Raw genomic sequence first — 16448 nt, 5'->3', positions numbered from 1 at the left:
TTTTTTTCTTTCCTTAATAGCACCTTGTTTTTAGTGAAATGCACTGAGCCGGTTTTACAGATATTATCTGTAAAATAACTTATATAAGCTGCCTGAAAAGCAGGGTCTTGTAAAACTGGAATGCTAACAGTCAATCTTTAGAGTGAAATGTTACTGCTGTGGAGGCTTGATCCTGAAATCCCAAGTCCTCCCTGGAAGATAACATTTCTCTGGTAGAATATTGGGTAACAGCTCTGCTTATTTCAAGTTTCCAGGGAAAGGTTTTCATGAAAGAGAATGCATTTTTCTGAACCTTGACAGAGGACACCACATGTTCATGTGAGTGCCTGTATGCTGGTTGTTGTAGTAGAAATGTATTTCAGAAAATACATATTTGTATAATGTAATGCATCTAGATGTCTGATTCTGTATGAAACATGAAACCATACTTTGTCTTCTGCAGAAGGGATCATTTATGCTATTCTTTCAACGTTACAGCAAAGACCTGATTGTAAGCGTTTGTACTTGATGAGTAAGACTGCTGAAGACAGCTTTTGCATGTGGGCAAGAATCACTGACCTGTAGCACTGCTGAAAATTAAACTTAAATACGCTCAGACTATGCTTGCAAAATGACGAGCAATACGCTCAGCATACATAAGCTTTTATTTGTGCAGATGCTAGTTTAATGGAGCTCTTGGAGCTGCTTCAGGTTGAAATGTTAATTGGAATCGAGCATCCAAATCCCCTGAAAGCTTTGGAGACCTCAGCTGCGTGTTGAAAGAGCACCTGCTTTTCTGGGACTTCTGTCCCTACACCTACAGTCACTGCAATTTGTGCATTTTAAAGTGCTGTGCTTGTAAGGATTGCTGTGCATTTTTCGTACACTAAGCAAGTAAATCCTTGCTTTCAGGACACTTTTTTGTTTTTCTTCAACATTATTTTTTTATATCCTCAGTATGAGATTACCTGTAAAAAGCATGATTTAAAACATATGGTATTGTCTGTTCCAGCAGCTCCAGTCAGTCATGTGTTATCACATAGTATTTCAATAATAAGATTTATATGAGCGTGTCTAAATTCCTTGGTGCGTTACGTAGCTGGTAAAATCAACTATACTATGCAGGAGCAATTTATGCAAGAAAATCACTTACTGCCATTTAGTATGATAGAATCTGTAGAAAAGCTGAGGCTTTTGATACTATTGTTGGTGGATCCCATTTCTTACCCATTTTGTTCTCACCTGTACTTTTGGGAGGAAAGGAATAAATCGGTAAGGTTTGGTATCATCTTGTCTGTCCCCAGTTTTTTATTTTTTGATCACCTGTGCAAAAATGCAAGGAATGCCTGACAGATGTGGGAGATGGAACTTGCTGTTTTATTTGTATTCCAGGTGCATCTGTGTTCCTTGTCAGGCAGATGGTTAAGTTGCCTCATACACCTATCAGGTCAAGCTGAATGAAGGTGTAAAGTAGGTTGTTTCCTGATGTATTTTGAAAGCAGTACAGTTCATCTTTCTTCATACCAGGCGTGGTGATAAATATCACCACTTTAATCAAAGTTTCAGTATTAAAATTTTCATGGTCAGTCACTGCAGTACCAAGTAAGTAACTAGATTCTTTTGCATCTAGGCAACCTAAATGAGTCAAATGACTTGTCCATGTTTTCAGGAAGTGTTACCATAATGATAAGCTAGCCTGCACGAGTTGAGGCAGTTCACATGACTTGGTATAAGCTGAGAAATAACTGCTAAGCAAGGCTAAAATTTTTACTTGCTTGCTTTTCATTTATACTCTGAAAATTTAGAAATACTTGATTTCAGAAATAACACGACCTTCTTAGGGTCTTTATGATTTCTCTTTTTTAATAGACACTTCTAATGTTTTTCAGGAATTCTTTAATACTTATTTTACTTACCATTTACTTACCAAATATAATAACTTCCAACCTTATCCTATAACTTTGTTTGCATCTGCTGAAGTGATCATGAGGTCTTAAAGGTAGCCTACAATGCTAAAAAAAAAAAAAAAAAAAAAAAGTTCTAAATTACAATTTCTTTCAGGATTGTCAGCGTTGTATGGGAATTGCTAAGTCACAGCCTGAACTAATGACTGAGCACCTTGTGAAGGGTCACAGCCAGCCCTGGGAGCACAGGTGAAAGCAATTCACCTGTGCAACCCCTCCCTAAGCCTCATTTAAGGGCTGGCTGCCCCAAGGGAAGGATCTTTACCTGGAGAGTAGAGATCTTGCTCCTTTTTCTTCTCAGCCTCTTGCACTGGGAAGTTGGAGATTCACTGACTATGCCCAATATCCAGCTTCTGGTGGATATTGTCAGCCTGGTGGCTGACAAGACTGGGGATGAGTAAGACCACCAACTGAGGGTTATTTGTCCTTTTCATTTGCAAATACCTGCGATACAGAAGATAGGCTGCTGTGCCAGAAGAGTTGACCAAAACAGGCCTGCTGGACTTTGAGAGACCTTCTCCTTCCTTTGCTAAACTTGCTGGCCTTTTTCTGTCAGGTGCAATGCATTTGCAGTGTGAACTGAAGACACTAACAATTAATGCTGTTCCTCTTTGTTCACCTCACCTTGAAGCCTCGTAGTAGGTTGGAGGCTACTGCTATGTCCAACGTCTCCACCCTTCTCTGTCAGTCACTGAAAGGGTTGTCTTCTACAAAGTCACAACTCAGACTGTGTTTTGTGAGAAAGAAAAAATCATTTTGGTCTTTACATTTGAATTGACCGATGTGCAAAAGAAGATATATGGTCATAATTTCTAAGTCTAATATGCTAATGAATTTTTTAAATAAATACAGTAAGGAAAAGCCTTATGACAGGAGAGCTGCTTAAAAATACTCTGTATTCTAAAAAAGAAAATTGAATCATTTCTGCCAATTTTATGAACCGTAACAAATGCTTTAGTTGCAGCTGATGCCAGTCTTTATCCTCCACAAAGCAAGCTTCTATTTTTGGCACTTTAAAATATTCGGTACAACTGACTGCGTTTTATACTGGAAGAAAGTCTGGCACTGTCATCTCTTTCATTTGGGAAGCAGCAAGTGCAAGCATCAGTCTGAGTGCCGTTCAAACTCTTTAACTTCATTCTTTCTCCTGAAATAATTCACCTTGAGGAGCAGTATGGTACACAGTATTGGGGAGAGCGGGAAGGCTTTCATTAAATATAGAAAATGACTACAGTTACCTAATGACAGGCTTATCTCTGGAGACTGAAGTGTATATGTTTTTGGTTTTTTTTCCCCCTCAGCCAGGGAGCATATATGATTCTTCAACTACAGTATGAATTCCCATGCTGATTTGAAATGAGCGTCTTTGAACCTGTGAAAAGTAACAATAGTGCTTCCTCCCACAGCCTTGAGTGAAATCTCTGCCGCAGGCAGCAAATGCAGAATTGATCATTTTGTGCAGATACTGGTCCGTAATAATGCAAAATCTCTGGTGGGATTGTAATCTTTAAACATTACTAGACTGGGCATCAGACTGGGCATTGTTAATGCAATTCAGCTGTCTTTTTTTTTTTTTTTTAAATCGAGGAGGGGGTGCATGTTGTGAAGGGGGTAGTGTTTTCTGGGTTTTTTTTTCCTCAATTTAGCATTATGGTTTGGGTTATCTTTTCCAGTTCCCTACTGTGGAATAAGAATCAGTGAAATGGACCAAAATCTGAATGCTTCCAGAAGCTTTCAGGAAATCCTTTATTTCCAATTTGCTCCTCAACTATTTCAGACAGATGAAAACAGATGCTAACCAACCAGTTTGATTAATTTGTCCTCATTTTAGAGAGTAAGCAGTTTTCTTTTGCTTCTGCAGCTGCTCCCAGCAATAGCCAGCTGATGCTTTTTACTCATTAAATGAGGTGTCAGATATCTTGAAGAACAAAATACTGATCAAAATCATGGTAGGGTTTATATCTTGAACGGATCTAAAAAAAAACCATATATATATATATGTCACAGTGCAATGTTTTGAAAACTGTGGGAGTTCAGAGGCTCGGGTGGGAAAGATCGGTCTCTTCTGGCTAGAAACAGAACCAAGTGCTTGCTGTTATTGCAGTATTGGGTCTTGTGGTTATCCAGCAGTTCCCCAACCTGTTAATTCTCTTGAAATATTCATTGCATTTCCTTGGATAATGAAGTTGATGGAATAGCCTTGTGCTTTTAAAAGTTCTGGATCTATTTCCAGTTCATCTTAAGCTACTTTTTAAATGTAGTTTGCAATTGAAATGTGAGGTTCCCAGATTAACAGAAATGTGAGTAGGAAACTTGCCATCACCTGAGAATTTGGCAAGCCATTGGTCCTACTCAAAGGGAAATGGTGCTCCTACTTCTGCTTTTCTTTCCGTTTTCACACTTTTTCATTGTGAAGGCATTTTTGGCCAGCTCACTGACCAGAAGAAACAGTGAGAAATGCAGATCTTCTTCAGGAACAAGGGAAACCTCTTATGCCTGGACTGCAGAAGCGGCTCAAAGTAAACTTTATTTGCAGTGCAGGCCAGGATGTGCTCTATATTTAAACCTTTTACCCAAACTGTTGACACAGCATGTATTCCAGATGGGTGTACTACAGCTCTACTATTTCTCAGCTGCTTCCTTTGTCTTCACCTCATATGCCCAATGTAGCATGGATCTGTCTAATTTCAGCAGTCTCTTTCTTTCCAAATTTATCCCTATTAAAAAAAAAAGTGAATCTTGATTCTTGCTTTTTTGGCTGTGCTCAAATTTTTCCTAGTCTCCTGCAAGTAGACTGCTCTGTTAACAATATGCTGTGTTTAACCTTAAGCAAAGACTGTGAGAACTGGATCCAAAGTTCAAGAAATGTGATTCATTAGGCGTAACAATAGGAATACTGAAAAGGTCCTACTGTTTGCTAGTCTTGACTGCTATCAGGTTGGTTTTCAATGGAAAAATTGTTTTGCTACTGCAGTTTAATATATTTTGGATAAGGCAGTGGAAATAACTTGCTTGGTAATCACGTAATGCAGTTTTTAAATTCTTCTGGCTAATTTCAAGAAGGAAGAAACAAAACCATAAACATGTCATTCTTCTTAATCGTCTAAATGTTCCTATTAGTTTTTAATTAGAATCATCATTCACTTGTTCCATCAGGTTTCATTACTTTTTAATGTTTACCTCTTTTCAAGTCCCCAGTTTGTAAATGTCTCATGTCAATATTAGTTTTTTATTGGCTCATTTGCAGAACATATTTCCCAAGGAGAGGAAATTTTATCTACCTGTGGACAGTGAGTAGCAGTAAGTTCAGCTGTTACTGACTTAATATAAATTGTAGCATTACACTATACTTGATGATGTTTAAAGAGGCTGCTCAGTCATCATAACTCCTAATGCCAGTAATCACGAAAGGGTTGATAAAATAATCTTTAACGAGAAAAAAATCCAGACTCACTATAGGAAGCATTTGGCAGCCAAGTATTTCCATTTACGGTAGAAGAGTTGGTGGAATATCCTTTCTTTATTGCTTTCAAGGTTGGAAGGCTCTGTCAAAAAAGAAAACAAGTCCTTAACTGTGGAGGCTTATAGCTGCTTTTGTACTTCAATAGCTGTCAAGCTGCAGCTAGCAAGCAGTAGCTAACTGTCATTACAAGGGCACAGGCTGGCTCCGCTTCATTCTCTCACAGCTTCAGCCCACAAAAGACTCACGCTGCTGGTGTCTTGCAGCAGAGCGTGCACTGTTGTGGTTTGTGATGGGCTGATATGCTGGCAACAGCCCAGGAAGCCTTCTGCCCTCCATTCAGCACATTAACTCCTCATGTCTGAGTAGCTTCTCTCTTCCCTGACATCGTAGTAAATCACCCCTAGGCAGGAGAGAATCCATGATTATTCAGAATCCTAAGTGAATCCCAAGTTGAGAAACATGAATAAAGAATATAAGAGTATAATGTTTGGTTTCAGGAGGAAAAATACAATTTCATGACTACTATTGAGGAATAACGTTATTTAAGTAGCTGTCAAAATATTCTAGGTTGGTGGAATTAAAGGAGCACAAAATGCGTGCCGTAATAACTTCATTTAGAATGACTGCAGTTTTGACTTACCTTCAGGTGGAAGAACTTCTGTCTGGAGAAGAGGAGGCTCAGGGAGACCTTATTGCTCTCTACAACTACCTAAAGGGAGGTTGTGACGAGATGGGGGTCGGCCTCTTCTCATATGTAACTCGTGGTAGGACTAGAGGTAATGGCCTCAAGTTGTGCCAGGGGAGATTCAGGTTGGATGTTAGGAAATACTACTTCTCTGAAGGAGTAGTCAGGTGCTAGAACTGGCTGCCTAGGGAGGTGGTGGAGTCACCAACCCTGGAGGTGTTCAAGAAACGTTTAGATGTTGTACTGAGGGACGTCATTTAGTGGGAAATATTGGTGGTAGGTGGACAGTTGGACTGGATGATCTTGAAGATCTTTTCCAACCTTGGTCATTCTGTGGTTCTTTGATCGCTGAGTGATCTGTAGAGTACTGAATGATGAAAGCGGGTCAACACCATTTCTGATGCTTGCACCCTCTTGTGTAGGATTGACAAAGTGAACTCAAGTCAGAGAAGCTTTGCAGTTTGTTCCATAAAGTGCAGTGCAAGGAAGGTAATAACAAAATAGTGGAGTGCTGCCAGTAACATGTTGGAATAAGAGATCATGTTGCTTAAGCTGTTTAATGAATGTGTTTTTGAAGATGGTTTGCCATTTTGTCTTTGTACCCTAGTAATAGGCATATATAACCTGATGTAACTTCTGTTGTTTTATTTTTCGGGCTGAATTTGAATGATTCTGGAGATGGTTAAATGAGTACAACTAGTGCCTTTGTTCATTTTTGTTTTAAAGTTTTTGGGTCAGTCAAATCCAGGGAGGGGAAAGGGGGATATTTTGCTTTTTAGCTTAAATGAAAAGGACTGCAAATACTCACTTGTGTAGCATTCTGTTTCCACCTAAGTGTTTCACAGTGGTCCTTTATGTTGTTAAATTCTACAGGTTACAGTATTTCTCTTTTTCATATATATATGTATATATAGCAATGGAACAAGCACATGACATTTTCTGGCAGTTTTAATAATCATGAATCTGTGAAGTCTCATGGTAGCTCGTGATAAATCATTCATTAGGCTTCCGATCAGAAATCTTGCAACTTATGTTAGGTGGTCATTAGCAGTTTTCCCACAGAAAAGAATTGTAAAAAATGCTCTCTTCTGTTACATTGTTGCAGAATATTTCATACAAGGCTTGCTGATGGCAAGACAGACTCTTTTAACTAGAGATGTATCTGATGAAAGTGAGGGAGTATTTTTCTTATACTCCGCCTTTACATCATGTTCCTTCTAATACTTCAGATAGCTAGCTTCTTAGCTTTTTCTTTTTCCCTTTTCTTACAAACTGCAGCCTTCCTATGAAAAAAAAAATGCAAAACTATGAGTTATCTAGTATAGACAAAAAAAGTGCTATAGTCTTCATTTTCAGAGTCATTTATTTCTTTTTCAAAACCTACAAATATATGCTTTTAGCATAGGCTGTTTCTGCACATGACAGCAGAAATCTTTTTATGGTAAACTGTGACTAGGCTGTGGCTGTACATGACGGGTATAGGTATGTACAGGTAAATCATAGAATGGCTTAGGTTGGAAGGAACCTTAAAGGTCATCTAGTTCTAACCCCCTGCCCGTGGATAGGGTTGCCACCCACTAGATCAGCCTGCCTCAGCCTACTCCAGCAGCTCCACATCTGTTTTGTCCTGGGAGCCCCAGGCCTGGACACAGTACCCTAGATAGGACCTTGCAAGGGCAGAGTGGAGTGGGACAATCGACTCCCTCTCCCCACTGGCCCCCCCTCTTTTGATGCAGCACAGGATACAGTTGGCCTTCCTGTCTACTAGAGCACGCTGCTGGGTCATGTCCAGCTTGTTGTTCACCGAGACCTTCAAGTCCTTCTCTGCAGGACTCATTGAGAAGAGTTCTTCTCCAGGTCTGTACATGTTTAGGATAGCCCTGGCCCAAGCGCAACACCTTACTCCTGGCCATGGGTACCCCATTAGGTTCATATGGGCCCACTTTTCAAATCTGGTCGTATCCTTCTGGAGATTATCCCTTCCTTCTGTTGTATCAACTGTACTGCTCACAATGGCACGCTGCTGGCTCATGGTCAACCTGTTTCACCAGAATACCCAGGTCCTTCTCCACAAAGCTCCTTTCCAGCAAATCAGCCTCTAAACCTGTACTGATGCATGTGGTTATTCCTCCCCAGTGTAGGACTCTACATTTGCCCTTGTTGAACCTCATAAGATTCCTCTCCATCCTACTCTCCAACCTATCCAAGTCTTGCTGAATGACAGCACAGCCTTCTGGTGTGTTAGCCGCTCCTTCTACCTTTGTGTTATCGGCAAACTTGCTGAGGGTGCGCTCTGTCCCTTCATCTGGATAACTGATGAAGATGTTATGTGTGCTTCTTCACAGCATAACTTTTATTCAGGATTTTTCCATCCTTTAATTTCTTATCTGATAGACAAATGTTGATATTAGATGACTTAAAGAAGTGTCTTATTTAATAACATCACATGTTTATTTTACTATGGCACTGTTACTAGTTACAATATCTTACCTTTATTACTGTAGACATCCAGGTAATTAGGTGCTGAGAAAGTTGTTGTTAATGATGGAAACCCTGTAGTTTGACTTTTTACTCATCTCAGATCTGTCTTAACAATTCTGTTAGTTGGAAGAAACAAGATCTAAATTTATATTTTTTGTTTAAGCAGGACAGCTGGGAAATTGTAGAAGGACTCCGTGGAGCAATGAATTGTACCCAGGAACCACAGAAACAGGAAGGCTGCTTGCTGAAAAAAAGAAAATGGCCTTTGAAGGGCTGGCACAAGGTAATAAAGGAATGTCTGCATGAAAGCCTGGTGCCACGAAAGTGTAACTTACTGAGTGTGTTGTTACTGGGGGGAAAAAAAAAAAAGCAGGGAAAAATGTTCTCCAAATAAATGTGTGTGGGTGTTTGAGGTGGTGCTTTTTCATTTTGTTTGGGGTTTTTTTTTGGCTGTTTGTGTGATTTTTAATTCTCTTCGTTTCTGATTGCAGAGATACTTCTTTTTGGACAGAGGGATTTTGAAGTATTCTAAATGCCAAGCTGATGTAAGTGATTTGAAACCCCTTAATGCCAGTATAAGGTAACAACAGTATTTTATCTGAAATAATTCCATATTGATAGTAAAGAGGAGTAGAGTTTCAGCAGCTCTTAAGAGTAGATTGAATGCAGACAATGATGGTCAGAGCAGGTAATGTCCATCTTGCTTTATTCTAGGGTTATTGTATTCTTTTTTTCTGCAGATAGAGAGAGGGAAGCTTCATGGCTGTATTGATGTTGGACTTTCTGTCATGTCTGTAAAGAAATCAACAAAATGTATAGATTTGGATACCGAAGAGCAGATATATCATCTGAAGGTAAGTCTTCAACATTGTTTAAACTTTGCTCCCCAAACTGTAGTAGTGTAACAACATTAAGGCTGTATGGTGGAGACCACATTTATTTTTAGCAGTAGGAGGTCTATTAGTTTCACTAATGGCTTAATTTTTAGTCTCAACAGACTAAAGTTTTACACTTTATAACTTGAGAGGCTTTACCATACTGTTCCAGTCAGGTACACGATTACATTTTTTAGTAGCTAAACCTTGACGAAACCTCGAAACTGGCAACTAAGAAGTAACAATTTTTGTTTATATTGCTTTTTTCTCTCTAGAAATTTCTAAGAAGCGTGTTCTGCATTGCAATCATAGCTCTGTTAACTGAGGTTTCTTTTTTTGTTTTTACTTTGTCTAGTGACTAATTTTGTCATGCTTAAACTCATGCATAGTGTCTTCTAGTAGGAGCATATTTAGAAAAACTTTCCTGGTATTTTGCCAATAAAAGTCAGTCAGGCTAGCTGTCTAATGAGTACAAGATATCTTAATTTCTTTGTTAGCAATCTTGAATATGGGTGTTATAATATCTGAAATTTTGTGTAGGTGAAATCTCAGGAGCTGTTTGATGAATGGGTAGCAAAGCTTCGTCATCACAGAATGTATCGTCAGAATGAAATCTCCATGTTTCCTCATGACGTCAATAATCTTTTCTTCCCAGTATCTACTACTGTGGACTCTGGCCCTGGTGTGTGTGATTCGACTCCAAGTAGAAAGGTAATAATGATGATTTATAAGCAGTGAGCTTTCATCAGTGATTAAATTAGCCTGATTTGTTCTGAAGTAAAGAGCATAATGAAAATTTGTATGGGTTTAAGTTACGGTCTAAAATATTTTGCTCTATAAAGAGCAAAATAATATTACTTATAAATTTGCTCCCAACTATTTTTCTCTGTGATGCTGGTAAATTTTTTAATAGTGTCTCATTGTTTTAAAGAAGTAAATTAAATTTTCACAGTGACTTTTAAAACAGGATATTGAGTTAGAATCCTCATAATTCTTGACAATATATCATAATTTGACTGATACATGCTGGTGAATGTTAAGTCACAAAAGAGCACTCAGCTATATATATGTTTTTCCCTTTTCTCAGATTTTCGTTTTTCCCTTAGCTAATAAAACCTCTTTGTTTTTTCCTCTAATACATCTGACTGTACTTAACTAGTAGATAGGGATTATTGAACAGCTCTAACCTGTGACTACTATTTACGTTTTGTGAGGTAGCCTCACAAAAGAATGATTTTATTCAGCACCTGAACACAGTCTGTCTCCAATGGTTTGCATATTGACTGGCTGATGTTCACCCAAAGAAATGCTTCTGCTGTAGAGTAAAACCAGACCTCTTCTGAAAAACATTTTTTTAGCAATATTGTGCTCTACCTACTGTATCTGCTTTCTGCTTCTGTCAACTCCACAAATATCTCTTATGCAGCAGTCACCTCTTTGTTATCCTACTGTCTAAGGTATTCTTTTCTCTGGCTGTATTGCTGTACAGTCTGAGTGGGCTTATTTCACACTGCATGTAGTTCAAGAATTTTCTTCTTCTGGTTTGACGGGTCTCCTGAGCAGTCAGCAGCACATTTATCATTGTGTACTGAGGAGTCTCCATCTGTCACATTTTAGGTGGATGTTTAGGAGTGCTTTGTCAACTTACTCAGTATTCTTTCTCACATCTTTTCTGCCTCCAAAGACACAAAGTATAGTGCATCCTCTACTACTAACAGTAGAAAAATAAACAAACAAATAAATGTAGGAAAGAAATCTGGAGTGCTTACATTTCCCCTTTTTACCCTGAAAGACCATTAAAGGTGAGACAGCATCTCTTATTTAGCTAAGCGTGCGTCTCTGGCTTGATAGAAGTGTAGTAGTTGCATAAGACTAAATCTGTGCTGCATTAGAATGGGGGTTGGATAGCTGTAATATCATTTGGAACAATGTCATTCTGAAGTTTAACTGTAGCTGCATGTAGCTTTAGGTCTGTCTAAAACATCCTGAGATGGGAGGTTTGTTGCTTTCGCAGGACAATGCTGTAGCTGAATGACAATTTTTTACCAAGCACAAACACGTGCCTGAACTACTTTTTGTGGTGGCTGAAAGAGAGAGGATCTGTGCGAGCCGGCAGCTGAAAGAGCAGACTTGCCCTGTGGTAACAGCAGCGTTCTGCAAAAAACCATCTGCATGGCTTTGTGGAGTCAGTGCCTCTGCGGCTCTGACAGCCATCTCTTCTGTGTTTGCAAGGAAATGGAAAACCTTCTGGGACAGTCTAGTTCTTTCCTCCCACAAGACAACTTGGATAGAAGAGGGAGAACAATATTGAGAGCAAAAGTAAAACATTGCAGTGCCCGTTATATATCTATGCCTTTGCTCTCAAAAAATAAATAGAAAAATAAAAAGGATCTATGTGACCAGCATATCTAAAATCTGTGCTTGCTGTCAGGAAATTAACTATTTCTTCTTTAGTGTGAAAGACACTAATTCACTTTTAATTTATTAATCCAGATTTGCACTGCAAAGAAGCCCTACTGATTTTCATGTGAAAAATAGAAGGGGATAGTTCTTAAGCTGCAGTTAATCACCTTAGCTCTGCTGAAGCTAAATGGAGGTTTGCCAATTTACACCAGCCCTAGGTTAATGTTAGTTGTTATCAATCCAGCAGTCAAATTATTTTGAGGAAAACATAACAAGTGAACTTTGCATTGCATTTTATTTGCTTTTAGAGACATCTCGTCAATTTTTGCACTTTTAATAAAGTTGTTAGGGGGTGAGTGTATGCATCTATGTATATTTATCTGGAATTCTTGGATTCCAGTACTTAGCATAATTTCAGTTGTAATTGGTATAGTTAACTGGAGCTTTACAAACTCTTTCTTGCCTGTTTCTTAGCAATGTCTTGTTTCTTTGCTCCTAATTATGCCCTTTGTGTATATATTCTGGAAGAGAATTGGTTATTTTGCATGAGATAAACATGGGATTTTTCTCCCAACATGTCAATGCATTGCTTGTCTTTAAATTCAGTGTACTTGAGCTTTTAAAGGTGCTGGAATTGTTTATGTTTACATGTATAGATGACTGCACCTCATACTGTTTTATGTAGGAATAAAACAGCTGAACTGCATAGATAATTTAAAATCAATTATGCATATTAATTCTTCCTGCTATTACATGATATATAAATTGATATGGTACTGAATGACATCACCTAGATGGTATTCTGTAACTCAAATTGAAGCATGAATTATAATCTTTAAAAGACTAACTATAAAAACAGCAACAGAATGGCATATAGATGATGTTTCATGTGAATAACTTTAAAACAAGTACTACCTGAGTTTTGGTAAAAGGCGAGCACCTTTTAAAAGCCTGTCTTTTAGAGAAGAGCCAAACAATTTAGTCAGCTTTTCTCATCATCAGTGAAGTGGCCATGCAATGGCAGTTAAGGTGAAACAGCATTTTAAGAACTGATTTTTAAATAAGATGCTGACAAAGTACTGCTTTGTGAAACTTCCTGATGTATGTATTAGTAAAAGGCAAAAGGTTTAATAAGGTTTAAAAAAATAGTTACACACTTGTATGGCTACTATTTGTTGTTATGTTAGAGAAGAAAACAGCTTTATAACCAGTGCACAGTGGCTTATAGTACTGGGTGGAAACTTATTTCTATTGGAAACTACTTAATTCTACTGCTCAATAAGTTCTTACTCATAGCTCCCAGTGTTTCTTGTAGTATCTGATCGTGAGCACTACTGAAAGTTTGAAAAGTATCACTGAGACATTGCAAAAATGATGGTCTTTACTGAACTAAGACGTATGTCACACATGTATTAAGGTCTATCAAGCTAAATCCATGCTAAAGTCATATGACCTTGAGTAAAATTTTTAGAAAGCATCTAGGATCGTGCTTTCTTCACTGAAAAACAGCTCTAAGCAAATATATGCATGTTACATTTTAGTTACCTTGGGTTTCTTCAGGAGGCATATAAAAGGAATAGAATGTTCTGTTTTGATTCTGTGCCACGTATGGTGCTTTAAATGTATTAAATTGATTTAATTGATGCAGAGCTTTGCCTTTCTTCAAGGTTCAGTTTTTCCACAGAATTTTATAGTTCCTTTAGTACGAGCTTTTGTACGTTATATGTCCTGGCAGTATGCTTGATGACTGTAATGCATCATCTAGTTCATTCACATTTATTTACCACCACGCTGTTGATGCCTTCAGTCCTTGTCACTGATCGTGGACCCCAGTTGTTGCTTGTCAAAATTTGTCATTATAACTTTATAATATTATTTGTTAATAATTTGCTTGTTTTTCTCTGGAACAGACAGGGAGCTTGACCAAACAAAACTCGCTGTCAGCTGGTGGTAACTTGTCATTTTCCTTTTCGAGTAATGAGTCCAGGATTCCATCTTGGCTACAGTCTTCTGAAGACATGGAAAAATGCTCAAGAGGTAATGATATTTGAAGGAAGATGGAAATAAACTAATATTTCCCTTACTTCTTGACAATGACACTACAGTAGCATTAGTAGTCATTAGTTTTTTCTGAAACAAGAGGGAGGAAAGGGGTAGTTGTTGATTTCCTGCCTACTTACTTATTTTCAAAAGAGCTAGCGAATGAAGAGGGTATCAGTTTTGAGGATCTCTTAAAGGAACTTATATATTCCAATATATTTTCTCTTATAAACTTCACCGTTGTTAGTAAAACTTGAACTGTCTTAAGCTGGCTTCCAAATCACCTTCTGTTTTCATGCTTTCCTAAAATAATGAAGATCTTTTTCGTGTTGGTGAAAATGTCTGTATGATGCATATTTTCTCCCTACCAGGAAGTGCTTCATCTCTAGCTCTGCATGAACTGTTGAGCCTCAAAGCCTGTGGCATTGTTACCCTCTCCATGAGTAACTAGTTTGGGTAACTAGTCCCAGACTGCAGTAACTCATATGTTATCTTGTATTTCTCCAACCAGCTGTGACAAAACACCATATATCACTGTACTGGCTCTATAAAGGCATTTCAGTATTTTGAAGGGAGAAGGATACAGACTATTTTAGCTGGTTGTCTAATACTCTGGTTTTTCTCAATTAATAACTTAAGCCAGCTACAATAAAAATAAAACTAGCCTATAAACAAAAAACTTTCATTATATTTGTTACTTCAGAGCAACTGAAAATATTCTCTTGTTCTAAACAGATCTCTCCACTTGTCACACATATTTACTGGAAATGAACCAGCTGTTACAGAGCATGGATGTCCTTCACAGGACATATTCAGCACCTGCTATAAATGCTATGCAGGTTTGTTGTTTAAAAACCAAAAAACCCCTTTTCCCTTGCTATCTAAAAACCAACCCCAAATTCTAAATGATCAAGGTATTTATTCTTTACTTTGCTACTTTTATGACAATCCGTATTTTGTCTTCCTTGTTATTAAAAGGTTGGACCTTTTGAAAGCCCAAAGAAGGAAAAGAGAACACATAGGAGGTGGCGATCTAGAGTTGTTGGGAAAGAGGCTAAAGGAACATTACAGGTGACTTCAGTCCTTTCAGTAGCCTATCTTTTCTTCAAATCTTACTTACTGATAATTTCTTGGCATAACCAGTTTAGGAAATGCGTCCTTTTGAAGCACTGTCCTATGCTGACTCATTTTAAGCAGTAATGTAATAAACAAAGCACAAACATGTCCTTGTTGAAATCTGCAGTAGGATCTGTACTAATTTGTTCAGGAGATAAACCTGTCTTTTACCCATTTTTCCAGTTTGTCTCCAATTAGGGGCATGGGAAGGGTGTCTGGTAGTTTTTTTTTCTTTTTTTAGCAGTACCTATTTTTGCAAATTCTCCAGGTAGTTTTGCTCATACTTGCATCCAGTGTGCTTGTCATTAGACGCTTATGCAATAGTATTTTTTCCTCTGCTTATATGTTACAACTCTCAATGGCCTTGTTTCTTGGAGTTTTGCCAAATCTCCAACTATGAAATCTTGGGCAAAATTTTATCAGTGTTTTCATCCATTCTAAGCCTGTTGGTAACTGAAGGTAGTACTATTGGTTTTGGTGTTCCAGATAGGGACAATTAAAAATAAAATTCTTTACGGTTAGTTTGAAAAACAAGACAGATACAATCACAAAGTACTGTCCTCCTTACAGGTGCCTTCAGTGTTTTCTGCCCCTATGAGACTACATGCTTCCAATCCTAACTTATCTACAATAGATTTTGTAGAAGAGAAAAACTACTCTGATGGCTCTGAAACATCATCAGAATTTACTAAAATGCAGGAGGACTTGTTTCATATTGCACATAAAGGTAAATGAAGTCTGTCTTTCATATTTAATTTTATATCATCACAATTTAATATGATTTCTGAGAGCAGGTCCTGTTTAATATTTAGGAAAAGCATGAAACACCCTCCCTTTAGTTCCCTTGCGGAATTACGAATGCTGATGTCTTGAGTCATTTGAAAAAAATGACTTTATCATCCTATTTTTATTTTTCATGAAGGACCTCCCTTTGTTTAATGTGCTAAAAACCTAGATTCTGTTTGTTGCCTAAAGGAGAAAATTCCCACTGCTGTAAATACAACAGCAGATTATACTCTTTTGTTCACCTGTATACGTGTGTAAATGAGCACAAGGATGTTTATATATTAAACTTAGTTCACTGTATTTCAGAGTTTACCATTTGCTGGTGATGCAAAGGTTGCTATGGTAGTAACCTATTTTTAGTGAATGCATAAGAGTAAAATCATGTAAAGCAGCTGGAAGGGCAGCTTGACTATAAATGTTTTGTCTCTTGAAATCATTCTTCATTAGCAATACTTTGCCCTGTTACCCTCACACCAAAAACATTTTTATTGCTTATGTAATCTTGGTGAGGACGGCACTTGGACATTTATGTCTGAAAGACTTTGGGAAGTGTAGGTGTTGCTCCTTTTTGCACAAGATAATGAGTTGATGTTATCAGTATGCATTCTTTCATCGTTTTACCCTCTGGTGCCAATGTATCTTGATTCCATTATGGA

General features: G+C 37.9%; 1 protein-coding gene across 16 annotated transcripts in view; it reads left to right on the top strand.

Annotated features, from left to right (window-relative positions):
• The window catches only part of OSBPL3 (oxysterol binding protein like 3), an 86457-nt gene that overhangs the window by 40340 nt on the left and 29669 nt on the right, over positions 1 to 16448 (top strand). For 13 of the 16 annotated variants that reach the window (XM_021387430.1, XM_021387432.1, XM_021387431.1 and 10 more), the window contains 8 exons: positions 8736 to 8855; positions 9064 to 9117; positions 9313 to 9426; positions 9988 to 10158; positions 13761 to 13887; positions 14626 to 14729; positions 14869 to 14961; positions 15577 to 15733. In XM_021387430.1, the coding sequence (XP_021243105.1) occupies positions 8736 to 8855; positions 9064 to 9117; positions 9313 to 9426; positions 9988 to 10158; positions 13761 to 13887; positions 14626 to 14729; positions 14869 to 14961; positions 15577 to 15733 (940 nt within the window). Of the gene's footprint in view, positions 1 to 8735; positions 8856 to 9063; positions 9118 to 9312; positions 9427 to 9987; positions 10159 to 13760; positions 13888 to 14625; positions 14730 to 14868; positions 14962 to 15576; positions 15734 to 16448 lie in introns of those variants that run through there. The other 3 variants (XM_021387434.1, XM_021387436.1, XM_021387437.1) reach the window with 2 other exon arrangements.

This window comes from Numida meleagris, chromosome 2 (genome assembly GCF_002078875.1).
Source record: "Numida meleagris isolate 19003 breed g44 Domestic line chromosome 2, NumMel1.0, whole genome shotgun sequence".
Classification (NCBI taxonomy): Eukaryota; Metazoa; Chordata; class Aves; order Galliformes; family Numididae; genus Numida; species Numida meleagris.
The sequence above is the reverse complement of the archived record's forward strand: the minus strand, read 5'-3'. Positions and strand labels throughout refer to the sequence as shown.